Source organism: Leptosomus discolor, chromosome 2, assembly GCF_034619465.1.
Source record: "Leptosomus discolor isolate bLepDis1 chromosome 2, bLepDis1.hap2, whole genome shotgun sequence".
In the NCBI taxonomy this organism is placed as follows: domain Eukaryota; kingdom Metazoa; phylum Chordata; class Aves; order Leptosomiformes; family Leptosomidae; genus Leptosomus; species Leptosomus discolor.
In genome coordinates, this window is record NC_141392.1 from 93,823,546 (window position 1) to 93,849,412 (window position 25,867).

General features: G+C 34.7%; 1 protein-coding gene across 3 annotated transcripts in view; it reads right to left on the reverse strand.

Moving 5' to 3' along the window:
• The window catches only part of RIMS1 (regulating synaptic membrane exocytosis 1), a 339,793-nt gene that overhangs the window by 119,898 nt on the left and 194,028 nt on the right, over positions 1 to 25,867 (reverse strand). For all 3 annotated transcript variants that reach the window (XM_086461476.1, XM_086461474.1, XM_086461475.1), the window contains exons 9-17: positions 22,986 to 23,109; positions 16,284 to 16,330; positions 15,024 to 15,136; positions 13,864 to 13,994; positions 13,347 to 13,518; positions 13,053 to 13,209; positions 11,821 to 11,892; positions 4,638 to 4,794; positions 2,704 to 2,829 (exon numbers count right to left, since the gene is read on the reverse strand). In XM_086461476.1, the coding sequence (XP_086317602.1) occupies positions 2,704 to 2,829; positions 4,638 to 4,794; positions 11,821 to 11,892; positions 13,053 to 13,209; positions 13,347 to 13,518; positions 13,864 to 13,994; positions 15,024 to 15,136; positions 16,284 to 16,330; positions 22,986 to 23,109 (1,099 nt within the window). The remainder of the gene's footprint in view (positions 1 to 2,703; positions 2,830 to 4,637; positions 4,795 to 11,820; positions 11,893 to 13,052; positions 13,210 to 13,346; positions 13,519 to 13,863; positions 13,995 to 15,023; positions 15,137 to 16,283; positions 16,331 to 22,985; positions 23,110 to 25,867) is intronic.

The following is a 25,867-nucleotide window of genomic DNA, read 5'->3' on the forward strand; positions in this document are numbered from 1 at the left end:
GAGTTTCTATTGTAATTGGCCCATGGCAATCAGTAATACAAAATTCATCCAGAAAAGGGATATAAAATAGCAAATCCACTATGAAATCTTCAAGTTAAAAAACAACAACAACAAAGCAAAAGAATCCATCACAGTAGAATACTGATAATATCAAAAGATACTCACTATAATGAATTAAATCTGGTTTGGAGACATTTAAAATAAAGATTGTTATTCCAAAAAAAGTGTTTTCTAATATAAGTATATTAATCCTGACATTAAGAGATTTTATTTAGGTATAAAAGAAACATTAAAAAAAATAAAATAAAAGGGTCATGCCCTTGAAAACTGGATGATGATCCTAAATTCAGAGCAAAGTATACTGCTTAGCCAGATTTCCTAATAAAAACCTTTTCCTAACAGTTTTATATACATACACACACATACATGTGTGTGTATATATGTATATAAATATATATAAAAAGTGTTAAGTGGACAAATCTGTTCAACTGGAAATTTGTCACGCTAGATGCTTTAATATTTACAAAGATCTATTCAGAATATTCAATATTAATTTGGGACCAATAACAGATCATTGAGGAAATGATCAAAAGTAATCAGCAACAGTAATTTCTGCCACGGAACTACCAAGTAATTACACAACTTTCAAACTTTATGTTAGGTATCTACATAACTGTACTTGTTTAGATGACAGGTTCAGTGTATGAACAATACATAATATTTATACTACTCTTGATAATAATACGCAATACTGAATAAGTTTTTTTTTAAAAATCCTTGTATGTGATAGAGAATCTTCCTCAACAAAAGCTGGTTTTGATCTTCCCTATGATGCTACTCTTATGTACCAAAAGACAGTGAAACCTGCCAGAATTAAACAGTCTCCACAACTGAAGAAATTTGGGTAAAAGATGAAAATGAAAACATGAAAAAGGAGACCACTGCAGTCAAGGTTACTCAAGGAGAGTAAGTACATAGGCCCATCTTTAAATCGTACAAATAAGCCAAGTACATTCTTCATGTCTCATCTTCAAACTTCTGAAAAGCATTTTCTGAATGTTGAAAAGAACTGAAGACTTACTCCTCTGAACAAATCCAGCAGCCCATTGCTGCTGTGGCTCTGGTCTGATGGCTCATCTCCGAGAAAGCCTCAATGCAAGCCCTGCTCTCCAAGCATAATTCATGCATATATCACCATTTATGTAATGGTTTGAGGCTTTACAGAAAAAAATTTTCTAGACATTTAACGTGTCTATATTTATTTCTACTGACAAAAGCTATTTTTTAATGTCTCTTCTTCTTCAGATCTGCTGAATAAGAAATATCTTCAAGAAATATCTTCAGGAATCTTTGGAATATATCAGTACTTATAATAATAACATGAAACATTTGCAACAAGTGGAAATTACTTGAATTAGCTTAACTATAATAAACCTGACTACTACATGTAAAAAGTTTTTCAATTTACCTCTGGCAGGAAATTCAGTAAAACAAGCCAACATAGACAATTCTGTACACACCTCTTGCCTACAATGTTGAATTTTAAAATATTCCAAATAACTCATTCATTCCCATACTTATCTTATCACATTAAAAAGGCAAAACAGGCAAGATCATATACAAAGCTGAACTAGTTTAACTGGAAAAGCAACCTGTTATTCAAACTCTATGTTGCTTCAAAACTAGACAAAGAGTTCCAGAGATTTTTATGGTTTATTCTTTACACGTTTTCACATCACTACGAAATGTATGTTCTGTATTGAATTTACTGGATTGTTTGGGAAGGTTTTGTCATCTTTACTCACAAAAACCAGTAACTTACTGAAAAGAAAAATAAATCCAAAGACATTACTAGGACAATTGATCTTATATGAATGATAAGATTGCCATTATACTTTAGCTCTATGATTTTTTTTCAAAGTAAACAAACAACCCACAAACATTGAAAATCTATGTGACTGTTTTCATTATGTTTCCCAAATATTGAACTGAAATACCTTTTTAAACTTTTTTCAGCTATAAACTAAACAGAAGTTCTCATTTTCTTCCATTTTGTTAGACTATATTCCTAGTTAACTGAAAACAATGCCTACTGGGAGTAACTAAGCATTCTCTGAGGAGTGTAGCCACTGCTACACTTATCTTTCAGGGAGAGACGTGTACATATCACGTATCTCAGACTGGAGATTTTTGTTAATTACCAGCACCACAACTATCCTTGCTATGCTTGGGTACTGTACCAAGTTCACCAGAATGTTACATAAGATGCTGTGAGACTGCATATATAGATGCCCAAAATTTATAAGCACAGGAATGCAAATGATAGCATATGCAACTCCCAACTAGTAGGAACACATGCCTAGTATTTTGCTGGCTACTAAAACAGATAATTTACAAGAATAGCTAGGGCATACATGTAGATCTATGGTTTCCTAGCAAAAACCTCTGGGCTTCATTCATGAAACTCTAGGGCAAACACCCAAGAACCATTAGTCTAGATACCTGCTATTACTGTCAACCCAGTGCACAGTTTTACCAAAAAAGAGGTATAGATAATTTAACCATGAAACTAGATTTGTCAGTTAGGATGATTTCTCTCCCCTCCCCGTTACTATCAGTTGTGTTTCTACCGAATACTTGAAAATTAGGCAAACCAACAGAGGCATTTCTAAACTTTTTTCCAAGGTCAGGCTGACGATGTACCTTTCTTGATCAGACAAATACTGACTATCCATGTCTCTGGATCTGTAATCAACCGGAGTTCTGGAGGCATCATGGTGTCTAGTTGGAGAACGTGACCTTCTCATTTGATGAATTTCATCTAAACTCCTGAAAGGCAGAAATATGTATGATGATCTTGATTTCTCATAAATAACACAGCTTAACGGATTACAGTACAAGTTTGTTGAAGGAAGTTTTTAATCCTTAAATTATTATTATATGACTTCTAAAAAAATAACGGATCCTAAGATTAAAAAAATCCCACCTCTAAGCATAGAAAGCAGCCATTTCTACCATATGTAGAAGTACACGCCCGTTTCTGTGTACAGTGACGGATTCAGTAATGGCATTTTCAAAGCCTGTACTTAAAGAATAACTGAGATAACACAAGAACTGATAATATCTCACATGAAATTAAGTTTTATGCATTTGTAGATTCATAGTCAGATTTCTAGAGGGCTGATTTGGGGCTGTGAACCTTTTGCAGGTGTCTCCAAGTACTCTTTAAGAAATTCTGGGATAGGATAGGAGAACTTGCAGCCAATTTTATCTATCTCAAACTAAGTGTTATACAAAAGGAGCATAATTTTCTATAAATACAGGTAAAATCTGACCTCCATGACAGTAACTTAAAGCTCTCTTCACATGGAAAAGAACAAGAAAAGAAACTACTACTTGAAGGGCAGATTCCTCCTTTAGTTTAACACTGGCATTGAACAAGAACGAAGTATAAAACGAAAGGATGGGTGGAACTGACTAAGAAATATTGCATTTGTGAATTGTGCTTGTAGATAGAAAGATACAAGATCACATAATTGTTTGCAAAAGCAGAATGTGGAGATCTCATTCTCTCTACTCAAAAAAACCCACAACCCAGTATATATGGCATGGAGGATGGAAAGGAAGAAGCAAGTTAATCAGGATTCTTAACTGGGAGAAGAAGCTGGTTTTCCAGAATATAACAACATAATTTTGAAACGTCACAGATAACTGGTATTAAATGACCAGTGATGGAACTCCAGCAAAACAGACACCAAAATGATGGATCAGGACAGTACTGCAGCACAGAATTTTGTACACAAAATTCAGCTAAGAAGGGCAGACTTTCAGTAAACGACCTCAGCTAGTGGGCAATAATGTTGCTAGTGCAACACTTCAAGCTCTTGCAGTAATTCAAGAACAAAGCTTCCTAGAAACTAGAGGAAATGAAAACTGGTAAAAACTGGATTATTTTTAGGGTTCCACGAGAGGTTGCAAGAGAAGCTTACTGCCCTGCACAATAAAGCAAGCAAAATCAAGTGGGTCAACTGTGCTTGAACAGTCTGTACAGCACTATTCAAAAACAAGCATAAAGCATAAAATGAAAAGCTCAAAAAGCATTCTCCTATTAATAGGTCATCTATGAAAAGCAGTAAATGTAGAAAATAGAGGTTTATAAATCACTATCTGGTTCTGTAAAGTATTTTTTACTTCTTCCATTAAAAATGGCACATCATAAATACAATCGGTAATTTCAGCTTGCTGTTACTTCAAAATTAGTTCAATCCATAGTTATTTTACATTTGTACATGCCACTATTTATTATACTACAAATATACGTAAGTGGCTTCATACAAGATCGAGCCACTGACTGAAAAACATTTCCAAACTTACATATTAGTTGTGGTACACAGATGATGAATCACAGAGAAAGCATCAGTAAGAAGAGGTAAGTCTTACAAAGTTACGATTCATCCCATGAGTGTTCTTGAATGATTAATAAAGGCATACATCAAGTTGAAATACTACACTACCAAATTCAGATACCAAAAAAACCTTTAAAATTATGAAAAAACTGCTGAACAAGAGAAAAGTTAATAATGACAGATTACACAAACTTGAAACCACCCAGTGTTTCACTAACTTGTGATGCCTACCTCTGTAATGGCACATTTGGTAAACGTGAACGGGTCCTGCCCTGATCGTCGCCACGGTGAGGAGATACAGATCGTGAACGATGATGCGTTGTTCTTTGCTGTTCTGGCACAGTTAGCGTTGTAGATTTACTTTCTCTAGTACTAGATCTATAACCTACTGGCAAGAGGGCAACAAAAGGAAATTAGAGAATAAAAGTCTGGGTTTGGAAAGAATTCAGACGGTTAGTCCTTCCAGGAACACACATCTAAATGCTTACACAACTTTCAAGTTGTCATTCAGCTGTTGTACACCCAGTGTATCATGCAGCCAGGAAAAATTACTAGCATTGCCTTTAAATGTCTACATGTACTAGCATTGCCTTTAAATGTCTACATGTATAGGGACAGAGAAACTGAGATGATTTTTGCTACGTACTGGAAAATGTGGAGTAGAGGACTCAAACAGTTTTCTGACTTGGGGAAGAGTACCCAGAGTAACTTGTATTTCAAAATTGTCATATAGCAACAAACATTTGTAAGGAATCTCAGCAATGTAGGTTTACCTCATCTAACAAATGGAGAAGATATACTTGTGTACAACAACACAGACTCATCCAGGACTGCTCATATATAAACCATCCTTCTGACTCTTGTTTCAGTTAAATACAAGGATGTTCTCCTACTAAACTTGGCCAAAGCCACCTACTTTGAAAAATTACAAGCATTTAGAGTATATTGTATAGAATCTTGGGTGTCACATACTCTGCAGAACATTTTTTCCAAATACTATGAACGAGCTGCAAAGTTTCTCATAGTTAATTTTTACATAGGATTTAAAAAAAAAAAATCAGCAGAATGTTAGTACATTTTAAAGCATTAATATTCCTGTGCCTTTTGCCATGTAGCACACTGTTTGCCTTGTTATGCACTTTGAATCCCATCTTAAAACAGACAATGAAGCTCAATAAGATGAACGGCTTTCAAAAGGTGCCTGTTATCTTTCCAAAAGAGGCTAAGGAGATTTGCTCAGACTTCAGTTGCTCAATTCTAGACACTCAAAATTAGATTAGAAGACTCCCTTGACAGAAAACCCCTTAATGACAGAAAGCGTCATCCCTAAAGTCATCCCTTAATGACTTCACAAACTACTGTTTAGATTCCAAATTAATCATTTTGCTGCTGCTTTGAATTTGTGCAGCATTAAGTTCCTGTATCGTGTTATTTTGTTCAGTTACCCCCCCCCCCCCCCCCCCGTATCAGAAATATTCTTTCCATGCAGGAAAAGACTATGATTTAGTCACTCAGGAATCAACTGGATAAATTAAATAAGTTGCATTTGTTAATGATCTTGTAATGGAGTTTCGGGTTTGGGGTTTCTTCATATTTTGCATAATCTATACAATTCTTGTAGTAGTTCTCTGATCTTCTACCAAATTGTTACAGCACTCTTAAAAGAGTGGTCCATAAAGAGAGTCTGTATTAGGCTTGGTCATGTATTCAATGATACTTAATAACCTGTTCAGCCGGAACTCTGAACGCTGATCACTAACATCAAGGAAGCATTCACGCTTTTTTCCTGAATCGCGCATCACTTCATGAACATATTCTAATGGACATGTAACTTATCTGAACGATCTCATTATTAGACGGAGGAAAAGAGTTTGTTAAAACAGTGATAAGTAATCCTAAAATAAAAATATTTTCCACCATAGAACAGATCCATCTTAGTAACACAAAACTGAGAACAGGGACCTACTAGATGATGCATTTTATGATCCAAGGAACTCAAAGACTGTTTTCCCTGAATACACAGCTTATAATATCACAGCCTCCAGAACTGTGTCCACCTTTTATACAGTACTGAACAAACTAGAAAAAGTTAATCAAAGATAACAGAAGAGCACCTAGGTGCTGTTGTATATCCTACAGCAGCTTTTGGCATTACACCAGCTTTCCAGCAACTTCAGTAATTAAAAAAAAAAAAAAAAGAATTTCAGTAAGTTCTTCCCTCTCACATATTTACCACCACAAATATGAGAGGGAAGGCAGATAGGAAGGAGAGTGTTGACAAAAAGATGATTAGACAGTTTTACTACACACTTGCTGGTTACTGTCAGCTAGAAAACATATGCAGAAAGACCTTTGCAAGCGCATTTTGTGCAACTTTTGTGTCTTCTACTTCGTGGTATAGCAGCTGGTGTGAGAATATGGGAAATAAATTTTTTCTTCCATTTCTTGAAGCAGAGGGGTAGGATGAAGTTCATAAATCAGGGAAACAAGAAGCACTATGAGTATTGATAGATCTTAGAGGGTATGATTGGGCCCAAAGAAAAGCACTCATAATAAGAACATACCGTGTAGCTCAGAAACAAACACCAGGGACCATAATGATGAGTGCACATGTGCACTGTTATCAAACAACAACGAGTTAGACTTGTCAAACAAAAACAATGAACATAATTTCATACTGAAAATGTGACATTACTCAAGTTTGGGAAGGGTGGGGGCTATTGTTTGAAAACCAGAAAAAACATGGAGAAAAAACTTTTGGGAGAGCTCACTCATAGCTACAAAAGAGCTCACTATAACAAATGCTTGTCACTTACACAGCATTTTTAATAGCAAAGCTGTACTGAGTACTGACTGCAAAACAGACCTCTAAAAGCTGACAGTATGCATGAAAGTATCTACCGAGTTTTATCAACCTTTTAACAAAGGAGGACTCCAATGTTTCACAGGTTTGGATGTACTGTGATGTTGGAGTACCTCACCTGCTGAAAAAGTGTTTCAGAGTTGTGTAATAAAATTAGAAAGAAACATAAGGATCTCCCTGATCTCAGGACAAGGACTGGGTGCAAATTTTGAAGAAAAATGGGACTCCCTCAGGACTTCAGTGGAGGTTCCTTCATCCCAAATACTAAGTTTGCTGCAGAAAATGTCTGGGTTTTTTGTCAGAGGAAGAAAAAAGACTATACATGACAAAAGCTGGATGTGTTCCCTTTCCCAAGATAACTACATCTAAGCTGTATGTGCTAAAACGTATTTCGTTTTCCAAATAAGCTTGTTTTAGATAAAATCCTGTCATCTCTATTGAAAGGAACAATAGTTTACATTTATTCAACATTAAAAATCAAAGAAATCCAAAACTTCTTTCCAAGCTTTAGGCAACTGTGCTGAAATACATATAATTTAAATATAAAAAATTAAATATAAATGTATTTCTAGAGCACCTAGTCTGACTAAAAAAACCCCACACACCTCAGATTACCCTGTACACTTAAAAATCTGGTATAGAAAGATGATTTTATCTTATATGTTCTTCAAAGCCAAGCTGTCCAAGGTACAGTATCTGATTCTTGTGTAATGTGTGTACACAAAGCTTACAGAACAGACAGAGCAACAGCAATTCATATTTATCCTAAATACGAGCTCAAGTATTGTCAAGTTGATCAAATCACATCCGTACTTCCACAGTGACCACGACAGTGAAAGCAACAGTAACATTTCTTCATATCCTCAAATACAAAGGTTCTGTGCTCTCCAGAGTGAGCAGAGATATTTTTTGCATGGACCAGCATGATAGCAGCAATCAAGCTTATGATAGTTTATGCAGAAGAAGTTTCTCAGTTGCTCATGGGAAACTGTCAAGTGTGACATGAACTGGAAGCTGGATGGATGATGAAAATGGTTCTAGCAAATGTTTGATATCAGACTTTAAGACAATACAGACCACGACAAGGTGTTGTGTTGATGTCGCCTTGCTGGTACAGGAGGAAGGTAAGTACAGTGCAACTATTTATAGATTATATATGATAGAAAAAAAAATCGTTCTGAAGAGTTACCCAAGCATAACCAATATAGCTCATTAAAAATATCCTTTGGGATATTGCCAACTGTATAGCAACCTTTTTTCTTTTTATTTAAGAAAGATATTGATGTTTTGGTTAAAAAGATGGGCCTCAAAACATGTTCAGTTTTTATTAAATCCTTTACTGGTTGTCTACTGACCGTGCCTATACACTTAGCATTGGTGAGGCCACATCTGGAGTACCAGGCTCCCCAGTACAAGACAGCTCAGGATAACAAACATAATTAAGAGACTTCAGCATCTCTTATATGAGGAGAAGGTAAAAGACTTAAAATAATATTTTCTTCATTTAAATAGATGTGTGCACACCACAAAAACCTGTCAAAAATCAATTCTGTTAAAGCTGATCTTCAAATTAAAGCTACTTTCAGCTGTTGATATAAACTCCTCTTACGAATAGTTCTGTGATCTGATTTTAAAAAATATATATTACTGCCACATACTAATAATAAATGAGGACAGTACAATTATGTGAAAGATAAGACATATTTGTGATATGAAAAGGGAAAAATACTTTTCTTAAAATAGTCTTGAAGTTATCAAAGTGCCATTATTTTTTAATGTAGAGTCTTTGCTTCCATTGACAAGTAGTGACTCTGCAGCTGCTGAAACCTCTACAAAAAGTTTTCTCTCATTACTAAATGCTAATATTGCATTTCCCTTAGCAATTGGTAAAACATTTGAAATTAAAGTGTTAAGGATAGCCAATGTTAGTTAAATTAGCCAAAATATTTTCATCATTCGTTTTTTAGCTTATGGTGGTGATCAAGTGAACTTTTGTGCTTCTACATTTTGCAGTTGTCTGTTTTTTAGAAAAGAAGCAATAATCTTTGCCAAAAGCTTGAGATATTAAGAAGGCAAAATAGCTTCCTTCTCTTCTGACTATTTCAAGAAAAAGAATAAATTAACAACTGTAAGAATATACTTTTAACAGAGGCAGAGCTTATTTATCATATATAAGCACCACGGTGGGTAACACTGCCAAGTAAGTGGTAAAGGAAGGAAAAGTGGCTTTAAAAGGAAACATTTGCTTTTCAGTCACATGTTGTAAACTCAATTTTGATACTCTCACTTCTGTTTAGAAGGAATATCTTAATCCTAGACCAATCTAGTTGAAGTCAATAGAGGCTATGCTAAAAATGGTCTAAGACTGCACCTAAGCTGCTTCATCATCCTACATTATGGGGAAATATGCCTATTTATCCTTCCCTCCCACACACGTACCTTGCAGGAGAATGTGTGGGAAACCTGGACCAGACTAGAGCTGCTGTGCACTCTGGTGAGGTCCATGGTAGTAGGGGGCAGGAGAAGGGAAGAGGTAAAGACCCTGCAGCACAAGGAACTTGCATTTAACTTAGTTCTAAAGAGGAGAATGTCAGATGGAGAAGATGTTGTACTATTCACTCAGTGCAAATAAGGTTACAGTCCAAAGTCTTAGAAGATTTAGCAATATGATAAATAAGGAAGGTTGGATAGCAGGGTAGAAATGCACATCTGAACTTGGTGTCCAGGCAGACATGTGAATCTGTGCCTAACACTCTTGAGCAATTGAGTAGACTGTGGGACTGGCAACCTTTTCCAGCTCTCGCTGCAAAACACATTTTCACATGCTGTCTAGGCTGTCACACATTTGTGGCTGATGACTGAAATTTTCTTTGCCCCTGTGTGCCTCAAGTCCAACACCCATTAAAGAATGCAGGTTGTATGTGCAAATAACCCCTCACACTTAACACAGGAATCACAATCAGATGAACTCCAGTTAGTTACAATTGCCAAATGTATCCATTAAACTCAAAATAGACAAATTTGTTCTTGGCCAGGTCAGCTGTCAGATTGTTTCTGTTTAGGTGGCCCTCAGGAGGAATTTCCTTACCAGGGCCTTCGAGTTTCAGTTCGGAGACTCTCAGCTCATTGTAAATCCTATTGCTACAGATTAAATCTTGCAATTTTCTACAGTGATCTCTGAGAAAGTTTAGACCTGTGCATCCTTCAAAAGCACATGGGAGCATGCACAGTCCCATGAAATTTCTGTAAGGTACTCAAGTGCTGACCCAGTGAATAGAGTCCAATGCATTCAGCTGAACAGTTTTGAATGTTTCCTGTCAGATGCAAAATGGATTATTTCAAATGGCAAATGGATCCCTTGAAGAACTGGCAGCTGAAAAAAAGCCCCAATTCTTGATATACTATACTGAAACCTAAAATTTGAGTCCACACACATATGCCAACTAAAAAAAAATGAAATAAACAGGAAAAAATATTTAGAACCTATGATTTATTTTCATTTTACATGTTCACTGTCTCAGCTGATGTAAAAATATAAAGATTAATCACTTAATTAAAGCAAGTGTCATTACTAGACATACCTGAACAAATTTCCTTCTTAGTAACTCAGGTGGTAAGGGTACTAAAGTAAGGAAAGAACTCTAATGACAACGAAGGAAGGAGAATTTGGCTTATTAAACATCAAAATGATATTGCATTAATAAAATAGGTGATTTATTTGTGTGGTTATATAATGAATAAATAAATTGTCAGATTATTTTAAACACAGATCAGGAAGACAGAGAACTTTCCAAATTCCACCATGATTTAACTCAGAGATTCTCATCAGAAAGATCAACAGAAAAACCGATTTAGTGCTGGCAGTGACATAGTGACTCTTCAGTTCTTTTGGGACAATTGGGAAACATATTCCTCTGATTTGTGGCAACAGTCAAATAGAAGTAGAAAAATGTGGTATCCAAAACGATCCTCAAGATTTTCAGTATGTAAGGAATGCTGAACTAAAAGTCAAACCACAATAGTCTCTACAAGTATATATTTATGACCAGTTAGGGTAATGATAGTTCATGAAAGCTTATGAAAACTATAAAAGATAGAGCCATGCTGCATGCATCTTAATCTACAGCCATGCATCTCAAAGTCCATGGGAGACTGCATTATATCTAAGTTTCAAGCAAAAAGCAAAATTAAAAAAAAAATGCTTGCAATAAACACTGAAATCTTAATTACTATTTTAAAATTATTTTCTTAATTTAATTTATATTTTAAATAATGCTTGGAAGATTACACAGTAAACAATTGAACAATTTGAACCATCCAGTGGTTCACATATGAGTAATGATACGTAAAAGAAGTATCAATGAATGAATAGTAGAATCTTTTAATTCACCATGATTTAGGACAGGTACCATGGAATAATCAGCAAAACCTGTTTTTTTTCACAATGCACTCTCCGAAACCAGTATCCTCAATAATCCAAAATATTATAAAGAAAAAAAAACTAAACAAGCAAAAAAGAAGAAAGCAGGACCATGCTGTTCACCCACGCACCTGGAGGAACAACTCCAATACCATCATCAACATCATAATCTGAGATGTCACTATCACTGATTGGCCGAGATCCTGCACAACAGTAAGGTAAACAAATTCCTGAACATCTGGTTGTGTTATAAAATGTAAAAATATGTTCATTTAATGTACTACTGAAATCAAAAAGATGATTTTAAGTCTAAACAATAGAGGAGGAGAACTAAACTGCAGTGACTGACAGTGACATTTCACAAGACAGCTGATCCAATTTAACACCTTACAGCTGCTGCAGCCTCCTTTCCCCTTCGTCTTCCCTCAGGTCCTCAATAATCCTCTACTAGGACAGTTTAACTTTTTGCTGGTTTAGGGAAATAACTCAAACAAACAAAAATACGTTTGTGCTACTTCAGTGAGTAAGCTGAATCAGCTCACTGAACAGAAAAGGAGAGGTGGCAGCATATGGTGAGAGAGGGGAAGAGGAAACAGCACTGCCAGCTTTTAGAAAAGTTCAAACATCTCATGAAAACTAACCTTTAATTTGTTATCTCTCTACATATCCTCATGCAGCAATTACAGCAGTATCACATTTTTATAATTCATTCCTGAATGTACACCCATTTCATACGCATTGGCTGGAATTAATTACTTCCATGTTTAAGAAAAATTGGAAAAATAGCTTGGAAAAGTATTTTAAAATAATCCCCTACTTCCTTCACATTTCTGAATAAATCTTAAATTAATTTAAATTAACAGAGAAGCTACAATAGTCAAATATTTCAAAACATCCATTATTTTAATATGCCTTATACAAACCTAAAATCAGACTCAAAGTACACTTCTCATTTGATTTTACAATAAGCATATTGGAGGTTGAGACTAACTATGATGAAAAGTGGTTTTAAGCCTCATAAGTCTTTAAGGACTCTCCTTTTTTAAATAAAAAGCTTTTAATTATTAAAAAAAGTATCCAATAATTATGAACTTCATCTTTCTATTCAAAAAAATGTTTGAACAATTTTCTTTTGCTACTGAAAACCAAACTGATTCCAACAGGTTTCACATACTTGAAAGTTATGCGTTACAAGTGAAAGGCTGCCATGTTGTACTGTCATCATTTGCACCTGTTTTCTGCCACACATTTTCATTATATTTAAAGACTATGAAATATTATTTTTTATCTTGTCTATGGAAGTTAAATAACATTACACCATACCCAGCACTTCTGATTTAAAAGTAAAAGAGATTGGACCTACTTTGTAATTTTTTGCTAGTGCTTTCTCCACCATGAACATGTCTTCTTGGCATGAAAGGTGATGGCTGAGGCAGAGGTAGTGAAGATTCATCATGTGTCTGTAGCTTATACCAATGTGGTTCATCATCTAAAAGTGCTGTCTCCAGCTCTATAAGAATCTAGTAGAAAAATTATCAGGTTTTAATTTTACTTTCAAGGCACATGTGCACAAACCCATTTATAAAATATATATATATATGTATATGCATTCAAAACCAAACAATGAACTCAGGAGAAATATGATTGTATTTATCACCTCTCCAAGAAATTCGCTCTCTTCTTCTTGTACTCTCGGTTGATCCCATACAGTTATTTCAAGCATCCGTTCTCTAAAATCTCTACGATGTACATGTGAGTAGAGAAAAGTTTGGTTCCATTTTGGCTCTAGACTTTTCTTTACTGTTTTGGTCCTCCTTTTACTCTTATCACTGAAACATAAATAAATATTTGTTATAAATTGTAGAGATAAATCACAAAATGCCATCTACTGAATCAGCATCTACTGTTTTCATTCTTTCTGATCTGATAATGCCCAAGAGAGAAACGTATTTGCTGTACAGTGGATCACATTCATCCAAAAGTCCACAAAGTTAATTTGATACTGACTTGCACGATTGCAAGCGCAATTTTTGTTATAATTAACAAACAAATTTTGTTATAATTAACTATAACAAATTCTAAAAAGGAACGCTTTACACTATAAGCATTCATTTAAAAGCTGAATCAATACATGGTAAATTATAACATAATTTTCTGAACTGAAATACTACTACCTTCTGTCTGGAAGAAAATACATTTTTACATAGGGATTCCTAGGGCGTCCATCTACTCTTGGTGGCAAATCTGTTGCTTGCAGAACATTTACTATTAACTGATGTCCCACCTTGTCATACCACAGTTTAACCTACAAGAACCAAGTTACCAGAAAACATTACTGAAAATGAAGAAAAACCAGAATTTTCAGATTGCATCACATTAACCATAATGTAAAAGTAACCATTGTTTTTTTTGCAGGAGACAATGAGATATGCTTATTTCAAATCCCTTAACATTTAATTGAGTTAAAGGATGATGGTATATATCAAAGACTTAGTTATTTACCATAGCTGAAAAAAATGGTGGTGCCCGATATTGACATTCTTCATTGTACTTGCTGCGTAATCTTGTATCATTGAGTGCAGTTAAACCAGCATACATCTTAGCTCTGCACCTTAAAAGCTAAATTCAAATAGGAAGCCCTGACCACAGGTAAACTTGAGGCACAGTTAAAATCTATCTACTCTGATTTGTTAACCTTGCAAATGTTCTTATGAAAAGTGTAACATACAGCTAAATAATTTCTTACCTGAATAATAACATGATGAAATTTTTGACCTGGCTATATACTTAGAAATTAATATGATCAATATAAAAAAAAATGTACAAAACAAAGTTCTAAGTACTCACAGTATATTTAATAAGCACAGCTTCAATTAGTATCACAGACAGTTCCAGGATATAGTGTGTATCTAAATTAAAATGCAATACTGAACAGTTTAATTCTTAACAAATACACACCTCTTCAAATGCTTCCATAAAGAAGATAAAGTGATACTATGCTGCTTGTTCTGTGGATTACTGGGCATGTACTGAAAAGCCACCATTTTCAATGCAGAGGGCCCAGTATGAAAAAGTACAAGGTACTTTTATGGGCTCCTCTCAATGTAAATTGCTGTGCTCTTTGGTGTATTAAGACAATTCTTTACCTCTGTCATGATTACAGTGATGGTTTGTGTGTACAGAGGGTCTTAAAAAACATTTGAAAGATATTAGTCTTTACCAACTACAGACATTTCTCTTGACCCTTGCAATAGACCTTGGGAATGCGGATTGCTGAGGGACCAGCACTTCACAGATTTCCATTAGCAACTCAGGAAAAACAAAATATGCTCACGGAAAGTTGCCCTGGTAGGACTTGTGGTGCATCTCGTAGGGCTCCAGGGCTGGTCGGAGATATAACAGAAATAGAAGGCCTTTCCATCTTCTGAGACTCAAAAGAACTTGAACCTAAAAATACAGAAACAAATGAACTTTCCATCCAAAATTTTGAAGTGAATTGCTTTTTCTTTGAATTGTATAAATTTTGTATTTATTCACAGTATAATTGGATTAATACATAGAAATATTTTAAGGTGATGCAGACAGCATGATGAAAAAGACTGTCTGGATACTGTTATCCCAGATTAAACCTGCCATTTTTTGTTTTATTTGAAATAACATTAAAAAGTGCTCCTCATATAGCAGTGACAAATCATACAAAGTGTTTTAAATAATATATTGTCCTCTGACAGAAATACACATCTCCCTTCCAACCCAAACTATTCCATGGTTCTATGATTCTGTGATCTGAAATCTTTGACAAACAAACCCATGTCTGTTGTATGGATTATACTCCCAGTAGCCTCTGAAATTTTAACTCCCAAGGAACTGGCACACAGGAAGGTATGCAGGACATGCATCTAGCATGGAGGATGCTCTGGTGCCTGCCTGACATCAGCAGTTCTCACCCAGTGAGGCAGAGTCCTCATTGATGAGAAGAGCTTGTGACAGGCGTAACAGCACCCTGTGGCCCCACAGGACCCAGTCCCAGGGGAGATTTCTGGATGCACCTCAGGCTTAGATGAGAAAGGACTAGGAGCCATGGCCTTCACACACCCTAGCTGACACCATTCAAATGGGATAGTTAAAAAGAAAACTATACTTTTGAAGCACAATACATAAAATGTTCACTAACCAATGTTTTCTTATTAAGAAAAAGAGAAGCAAGAACTCTGGACTTAACACTGGATGATGTAGGAGCTGAAACCCTGACACCATTTGTACCTTTGGCAATCCCTTATATCTGTTTTCTCTCTTATGTTAGGGCAAGTAAATGATGTTTTGTGCCACAGTGTGTATACCAGTATGGTACTAACACCACAAGATATAGAAGAAAACAATAAAATCCTGCTAACATTTGAAATCTGTATAGCTTTAATCAAATCTATATTGTTTCAAATTTAACACACTAGACCAAAACCCATTGAACCTTGTCATACAAAAACCTCAGAGCCAATGCAGTCTCCCAGTGATCATCTTTCAGAAAATTCATAGGCTAAACAACTGTGCTGGGCACAAGACCATGCTTAGTGAAAGGAACAAGGCGTGTACTCACTAGACTCTAACGGGGGGTGAGAAGTCTCAGGAATCCGTGGAATATCACTAAAATGTGAATATACACATAGTAATTAGAAACAATAGAGATGACCTCCTGCTGTGACAAATAAGTTTGGGACACTTTTTTGGAAACACAGATCTGTTTCTGTTCAAATGGGTTACAAGGAAAAAACGGGGAAATATCTAAAGACATATTTTCCACTAGCATTCATAACAATCTTATTAATGCAAACTACTTCTTTCAAGTTAAGGAACCAGCAGACGTAACAATATGAGCACTACAATGTTAGTATTGTGGATGGAATCCATTATATTTTTACTACCAGAATAATAAAGTTAGAAAGCTTTTAGGAGGAGAAAGGTGGCAAAAGCTACTACAGCTATGGATATTCAACTATTTTTTGGAATTAAAAAAATCCAAAAAATAAGACATAGATTGACTCACTAGTAATTTTTATATAAACGTCTCAAGGAGTTCACTGAATGAAACTGATGAAAATGTCTTATAATAATAAAAAGAAAAAGCAAGTAACATTAGCAATATTAAACAAACAAAAGAAAAAGCAAGTAACATTAGCAATGTTAAACAAAAAAGAGTAATGCATTTCTTCAAAAGCTAAAAAAAGATCAAACCATATTACGATTGGGTATGGACATTTTTTGACATACATATACCCAGCACATATACAGGTATATACAAAATCAGACTGATTAAGTCTACACACAACTATCAAAATTTTGCCATCAACAAATTTACTCCTCCATCAAAATCTGGATGATGCTAGCTCCTGGCTCTCTTCTCAGCAATCATTGAAAACACATTGCAAGAGCAAGAAGTAACTGTTACTGTACAAATTTTAGCAAAGCAGCAGAGTAGGAAAATAGAAACAAAGCTCTTCAGGGAATTACTTGAAAATATTTTTATGTACACAAAATAATCCAAATTTGGAACTATAACAACATTTCTGAAGAACATATACAAGACCTTAAGTCTAAAGCTGAGCATTTTAAAGGCACTCAGGCATTTCTCTGTTCAGTGAAACACTATCTTAATGACGTAGAAGTCAATAAAACTAAGATTCCTAGGTATATAGAAGTCACTTATGAAAAAGAAACAGACACTTCAGTCAGAAATGGAATATAACAGTGCTCAATCAAATAGTCTTAAATTCACTTTTAATACCCTGCAATTTAAACTTCTGGTGCCTGTGGTTTAAAAAAAGACTATTTCAGCTCCAAGTTAATTTCTCATATCACTAAACAAGAATATGCTTCTCTTTGCCTTGACTTTGTAATCCAAGAGTAATGTAGTTGGAAATATAACTGCATTACTCATTCTTGACACGGCATAGTACTACTTTACAAACATATAAACAGATTAACAACCTGTTGCACAGCAGGGTTGCTGTGCAGACTTCTTCCTCTTAACATTTTCTTTCTTTCCAGGGCAGAATTTCCAGGGCAATTCTCAGCAGTCTAAAACATTTACTTACCATGTTCAAACTGATTTTTCTGTTCACTACAACATTAAGTTTCTAATGTTTTCTTGTGCTAGAATATGAACACTCTCACTGGAAGTATAGCACTGTTTGTAGTAACATCATGTTTAGGGTATCTAAACGAAGGCTTATATGTGCAAGGAGTGTTTCAACATGGAAAGTGCAACCTATAGCGTCAAGTTTCATAATGCCTGGGTGGGTGAAAAAAGACATTAAAATGAATTTTCTTTGGATTTCTTTTCTGTACTGTTGACAATACCGTAGGAAAAAAAAAGTTAAAAATAAGCCTCAAATATTAATTACATATATAAGCACTTAAGAACTGATTTATACTCACACTAAGGCACATTCACACTATTAGATCAACATAGAAAAAGCTAATTTGAAATCTTTAAAACTCTGTAGTACAGTGGGCAGCTTTTTTTTTTAAAAAAATATATAATTTATATATATAAAAGACATTTAGATATATTATGTATATATAATGCATGTGTGTATGTGTATACATGTGTGCATATATATATTCAAATTATTACTAGGAAATATCTTCCCTAATATATTTATCTTGTTTAAGTACAGCTCCACACTGAACTGCAAGACACAAAAATAAAAGAAATAAATAAAATAAGTATGCAATATAGTGGTGATCACCAAACTCATGGCAGAGTATTCTAACAAGCTCTGTAACACTTCTGCTTTCTGTTACTCATTTCAAAATGTACATGAAGTAATTTAAAGCTATGCTTCTGCCTATATGTTTATTTCTTACAAATTCAGTAATCCAGTTTACGTAATCATTTCTTAAATATTGCATGCACACAAGAAAAATAACTGCTGTACTAGATCACTATCACATGTATGAGTGGTATTTTTTTAAATGTTGGCATTTCATTTAATGAATTAAATTTCTAAAAAGAAACTATAATCTAAAAGTTGTTATGTAAGAAAATTAGTGTTATCTAGCCTGCTTTTATTGTTGGATTGCAGAAAATATTCTGACAGTATGATTTACAAAAAAGCTCCCCAGGAGAAACAGTAGCTCATGATCAAAAATATTCAAAACTAGAGCAGTCAAAACAAACAGTAAAAACAAAGCAAGAATTTGCACAACCATTTATAAAATAGCAAAATTTTACTCCCTGTTTCGAGCAATGTGACAGTCAGAAAAGCAATGTCAGACACACCACCAGTAAAGAGCTGCCGGCATCCAAGTTTGTCCTTCTATCTCTATCTTGGAAGGCAAAGGTATTTTGTGGTCTTATGTGATGTTACATATGACTATCTTACGTCTGACCCTTCCACACCTGAATGAATACATAAAGTGAATGAATACATAAAGTAAACCAAACTATAACAGGTTGAAGCTACTCCGTGCAGATATATGGTTTGTGAGGATCGCTGTTTTTTAAAACACAGGAACAGCTATAATCTCTCCGAGGGCTATAGTCAAGAGCTCAATCATCAAAGACAAAACAAATTCAAATGTGGCCATAACCCACACTTTTTTAGGTTTCTCTAGGCACAGAAGCATTGTCCTCTACACCTATAGAGTTTTCAGTTTCTGAGTACCTGCCCCTCATGCTCATCCTCCTATTTCCAAAACCATTCCTTCCCATCAGAAACTGTAGTTCAATCTGTAGTTTGCATTAATTACATTACTTGAGCAACTCTCTGGAATTCAGTACCGACTGGTTTATGATGAAGGCTCAACCTCCTTTCAAGGACCTAGAGCACAGTAGTAGTCCCGGTACAGAGCTGAATCACACCAGAGAAACAATTTTGGCAATATCATCTGTGGAAATCCAAGCAAAGATACCTAGCATCTGACAAAGAAAACAGAGACAAACCAAAAAGCATTTGTTTTACCTGCACTATCCCATAGAGCTCACCTGAGTACATAAGAGATGGTGAGTTAGTTACTTCTCCAGTACTTTCTCCAGGTTTCTTCTCCAAAAAGCATACTGACAGTGGATTTTCTATGCTGTCTTGTGTTAACTACCTCTCACATTGTATGCATATTCATAGGTAATTCTTCCCCTCATATTTAGATAGCCAACCCATTAATTCTACTTTTTATAGGTTTCTTATCTACCTTGTGTGGCAATCATTAGCATTAGCGTCAATTAGTTTCTATGGAGTTTTCACTGTACTATTGTGGTTGTACTGTTTATTGTTATTATGTCTTCATCTGCTAATAGTGTTACATGTTTCACGTTTTTCTCTAATAAACATCCTACAATTATCCATTACTCAAAATTACATTTGCTGGTAAGACACAGAAATCCAAATTTACAAGACTGAGCAAATTGTTTAGACATCAATTTTGTAACTGGCAGTCTCATTTGCGAGCTTTCAGTCCTCCCATTATTCACTTAAGCCAAACTGTGTCACATTTGGGCTTTTTAGATCCAATATGCCAGGATTTTTTAAATGAAGACCATTAAAAGTGCTGGTACATTATTTGCATTATTAATACTGAGAGATGAAAACACTTAAATTATGCAGACGAAATATAATTTTTCAGGTCTTTCGGGAACCTATTTCCTCACAGGAATTTTAGGTGTAATGGATTACCACTTAATGTTGTATCAAGCAGCTTCAATTTTGCTGAGTCAGCACCTAAAGTAGACACAAAACTTTAATACACTAGATTTGTCGGATTAAATAAAATTCCCTGTCATGAATTTGATATAATCACATAGTTTGGATATCAAGACAAGAAGAAGCTGGGGGGGGGGGGGGGGGGGGGAAGTAATCTGTTAATGCAAACAAACTATTTCCCATTATGTAACACAGTTTATATAATTATAATTATTTAAAAAAAAACCAAACCCGAACCAAACAAAGAAAATCCTGTGCAGTATATCCTTCTTTGTTATCTAATATCAGGATTTCCTTCATTGTACAATGTCTGATACTTTCTGTTCTTTTAAGGGGACAGACGGATAAATCCCAACGTGATACAAAATAACTTAGACTCGCGAGTGCTGGAAAAAAGAAATATCTTTAAATTTCAAGTTATATGCTCTAGTTAGTTTAGGATGTTTATTTGCTCTTCTCAAAAAAAAAACAACCAACACTGAGATAAAACAAAGCAAAACAAAAAAAAGATCAATCACAACACAACTCTACAAGAATAGTGTTGTTATGGTATGTAAAAACCTCCATGCCAAGACTCCATTTATCTCAAAATAAAAGCACAATCTGATGTGCTCTATTTTTGCCTATGTCTGGAAAAAATATACATGGGTCATCCAAACCAGAACTTTACATTTTCTTGGTACTATTTCTGGGTGCACTTTTTTAGTGTAAAATTCACTGCTCAGATTCAGCAACATTCTTTGTGTTGGAATGCACTTCATGTTCTATGCCTCAGTTCAACAGTTGTGCTATTTCCTCTCGATTTTTATTCAGGAATAATACACTGGAACGTGGTCACCTTGTACTTCGCTTTTTGAAGCTACTAGATTTATCAAATTCACAAACTAAAATAATTCCGGTGGCTTAATAATTAAGTTATCTTAAAAGTTTAAGGACACACAACATTTGCAAATATACTGATAGCAATAAACGTATCTAAATCTCCAATTTAAAATATAATCTAGCCCTTTCCTTTTACATCAATTTTCAGGTTTTCTTCAATTGAGATGTGGAGTTCAAGTCAGGTCCAGTATCAACATATTTCTTTTCTGCTGATTTAAACATAAAAACTAGACATCCAAAAATCTCCTTATGGCATTTTATTTTTAATTGCAAAGATGTGGGACTGAATTTGCAATTTTCAGTCAGGAATGTCTCCTAATTTACCTAACTAAAGAATGTAAAATAAGGTTTCTACTCCCCCACAGTCTCCATCTGGATGGTAATTTTAGCCTTTAACCACCACTATTATTGCATCAAGCTTTCGTTTTCCATTAGAAGGTCAAACTCATAACTGGAATTAGCAAGGAATGTTAATTTTAAGTACTTTTAACAGTAATTGCAATTAAAAAGGCAGGACTCATTTGCAAAATACAGCTGCACTTGCACAGTATAGACAAAACCAAAAATCAAAGCTGACGTGAAATAAATGTAAAAGAAGAATGCTTTAGTCAGAAAGAAATTTAACAGTGTTTTCCTGTTTCTAAATCTGAAAACTTATCATATTTGAGACAGATAAAAACTACAATTAGGATGAAAACTAGTAGATTCAAAATGAAATAATCACGCATTTATAAGAAGGAAACAGTTTACCATCTACCTAGAGGATAGTGGCATTTAGGGACTTACAGTGAGTGCACATGAAATCTGGGAAGTGACAAACTACAGAGAGATTTAAATGCTTTTAATATTTTTTTTAAACTAGCCAAGAGTCATTTTCTTATAGTTAATCATGTGACTCTGTTCTACAATATAAATATGAATTTAAAATATACGATTCATATTCAACCCTGTACGACTTAGCTCAAACAGTCCCAACAGAGTCGTGTTCAGGGAAGAAATATAGAATATCACTAAAACAATTGTGACAAATGCAGGGCCAACCCCACTAATCTTATCAATTTGAACAGTTTTTATGATCTTTGTAAGGCTTATTTGGGAAATCAATAATATAACAAATGTTATCACAAAACCCCAAAACTGGACTTCCAATAAATAAAAACTAAGATTATAAACATAACACGTTAATGCTGATTTTTGAAGAAACTTTTTGTTTCAGCTTTTGATTTTAATGACTATCATTTAAGGCTAAACACAGTCTTTTCTATTACAAGTTTTCATTTTCCTTTTTTCAGCTACTTAAAGAAGGCCTGTTTTAAATCCTACTAGGATTGATCTATTAAAATCCTGCAATGCTCAATGTTTGCTGATGCTTCCTTCTACTCATGAATACTCATGTAAGTTATTCTGATATAGTGAAGCTAGAAGTTAAAAACTAGATTTTTCTCATGCACCAGTCCCCTTGATTCACCAATTTTCCTTTGCCACTTGGCCAAAACCTTGTTAGTACATTGACTGTACAGAAAACATTTATACTTGTATATATCACTGCAAAGATCCAAGATTGTAAATGGCAACAAAGAAAATGGAATATACAGAATGTCAATAATAGAAAGTGAATCATATTCCATTACTAAGAGAAAAAATGAACTCACAAAGTTCCCTTTAAAAGTCCCATTAGCAGAAGTAATAATTGTGCTTAAGCAAGGGTTTAGCCTTACCCAATAGGTCTTGAAACAATAATTTCAACTTGAGGTTCTGATTTTGATTCTAAAATAATGTTGTAAACTTCTTCATTTGTAGCTCCAGGCAAGGGTTTACCATTCCATTCTAGAACTTCATCCCCTTGAATTTAAAAGAGAAGTTTACCTCATTTTCATAATCTTTTATAAAGAAGTGCAAAACATTTATGAATATGAACATGATATGCACATCTATATAACCAAGTAACATTGCCCAAAATCAATTAAAAAACTGTGCTAAAGCCAGAAAAAGGTTTTTGAGACACTATCAATGCTCCTTTCTCAGAACACAGCTACAATTTGTACACACAAAACATACTAAAGAAACCACTTTTGCAAACATACTAAGCATTTCCAAAAATACAGGATCTGGTATTGTGCTATGAAATAAAAGAGTCTTTTTAAAAGATCATTTATTAACTAGCAGTAATAAGCTTTGAAAACAAGTTAATCTTCAAAAATGAAAAATACAAATACATGCTATTAAGCCTTTACAAACATCACATTTTATTACAATTTATATACTGTGCATTTCAATTTCTCTACAAAAAGGACAGTCTTCACTGTCTGTGTCAAACAAACCAAAAATAAAAGCAAGGAGTGAGTCATTATCTGCTGAGGATGTTACAGGGGACAGAAAGGAAAACATGATGTGAAAGTTATTTAGATAACTTTCTTTTTTCAGCTTGTCATTTCTGGAATTTAAGTAGTATGTACATTACATTGTATTTTGGCCCTATTATAAAAAGGTGAAAATCTTGAAGTATAGTTTCTATAAAAAGTTCAGTATATACAATTAAACTGCAGGAACCATAGAGTAAGTTTACACTCTTACATCCCATCATATGCAGCAGTCAAAACTTCACAACCACTATCTGATGCCACAAATAACTTAATTGACAATGATTTTATGTTTATCAGATTCAGTCAGGAACAACCCTTCAGCTGCTGGCTTTGCTCCTTTCTGAGGAGATCCAAGCCAAACGATCAAACTTGTGCTTGTTAATAATCCAGGGAAAAATATCCTAACCGAAGGTAAAAATAAATAATTGATTTCTAAAACAGTAATTCGGATTGGGAGATACCTCTGGGAGTCAGCTAGTTCCAACCCCTGCTCAAAGTAGGGCCAAGATCAAAGGACAGATGAGATCTGGGTATCTCAAAGCAAGGATACACATCATCTCCTCTGGGCCTCCTGTTCCAAGCCTTAACTATCCTCTCTAGATACAAGAAAAAGAGATTTTTCACAAACAGGATCTCTCTCACTCCAGCTTGTGCACCTCGCTTCTTGAGTGACCAATGTGTACCTCTGACAACAGTCTGGCACTAGGTTCTCTACAGTCTCCCATTAGCCAGGTAAAACCAAGAATTAGACCCTCCCGTAGTCTTTTCTTTGGCAGTCAGAACACACCCCACTCTCTCAGCTTCTTGTACACCATATGCTCCAGAGCCTTAATCAACCTTCTGTCCCTCTGCCCAATTTTAGCCCAGTTTGTCAGTATCTCTCTTGTATTAGAGGAGCCCAAACCGAACAGAGGACTCCAGATAGGCCCTTATAAGCACTGAATAGAGGGCAACAACTACCTCTCACAACCTGCTAATACAGCCCTGTACATGATTGGCATTTGCTGCAAGGGCACTTTGCTGACCCATATTCAACTTACTGTCTTCCAGTACCTCCAGATGCTTTTCTGCCAAGCTGTTTTCTAGCTGATTGGCTCCTACTGCTTACTGTTGCAGTGGTTATCATGTTCCTGATGCAAGACTTCATATCTGCCTTTGTTAAAATTTATGAGGTTTGTACAATAGCTCAAAGATTTATCAACTAGTCAAATTTTGGAGGTTTTTCATAAAGATGAAAAAGTGTGTTTTCCTAACTGCAAGGACTCATGCATGGCTTTTTTGTGTGTTTTAGTCACATACTATAGGATGAATAGACTTTCATTCAACAAAAACATGTACAAAACAATGTATTTTTTCAGTGAAATTATTTTGGCTCTAAAAATACTTTTAGAAATTAAAAATAGCTTTGACTTAAAAACAATCTAGAGCAGACAATAGAAATGTAATATTTCAGCCCAAATAGTTCAAGATTAGTGAAAAGATACTTATTTTCTGTAATTATAATTGGCTGTTAAAATCTATAAACTATAATAATAGTTGTTACCAACCCCATGTATATTGACCTGGTAAAAAAGAGCCAAAAGAAAGTAGGATATTTTTAGAGACTCATCATCTTTTCTACTTCTTTTTTACTATTTGCTTCATAGGATTATCCTAAATTCATGCAAGTTGTCATTGGAGCTTCTGGATTTCTAAGAAGGCATTGCATAAACTTTGGTTTGCTAAGACAACACTTGGAAAGTAGTTGCTTAGAGCCATGGTAAAAATATAAACCTCTAAGAAGTAACTTTGAAAATGAACTGCTGTGCATAGTTCTCGCTTCATTTAGAAGCTTGAAAAGTGCCAACAGCACAGCCACTTACTTGTAAGTGTAATATATATATCTTATGTAAATGACATATTTTAAGACCATTTTCTTGGATTGTTTTTGATTTCTATTTGTAACAATTCACATTGAAAGACGCACTAACAAAGTCCACTGTGCATACAGTGCATCCTCCTTCGTGTCACATTATAATGCAAGTAACTGTAGTGAGTTTTGTTTGCCACAATGAAACAGGTTTAAAAAACATTTGCATTGCTTCTATAGAGTGTAACAAGCAGCTTCTGAACCAGTGATTAGGAGTGTCTTCCATTTTGCTCATATGTCCAAGCAATTGGAGTTAATAATAAATCAGAAATGTAGGCAATTGTGGCATTCCATAACAACATTACAGTATTGTCCTGTATTTAAAAAA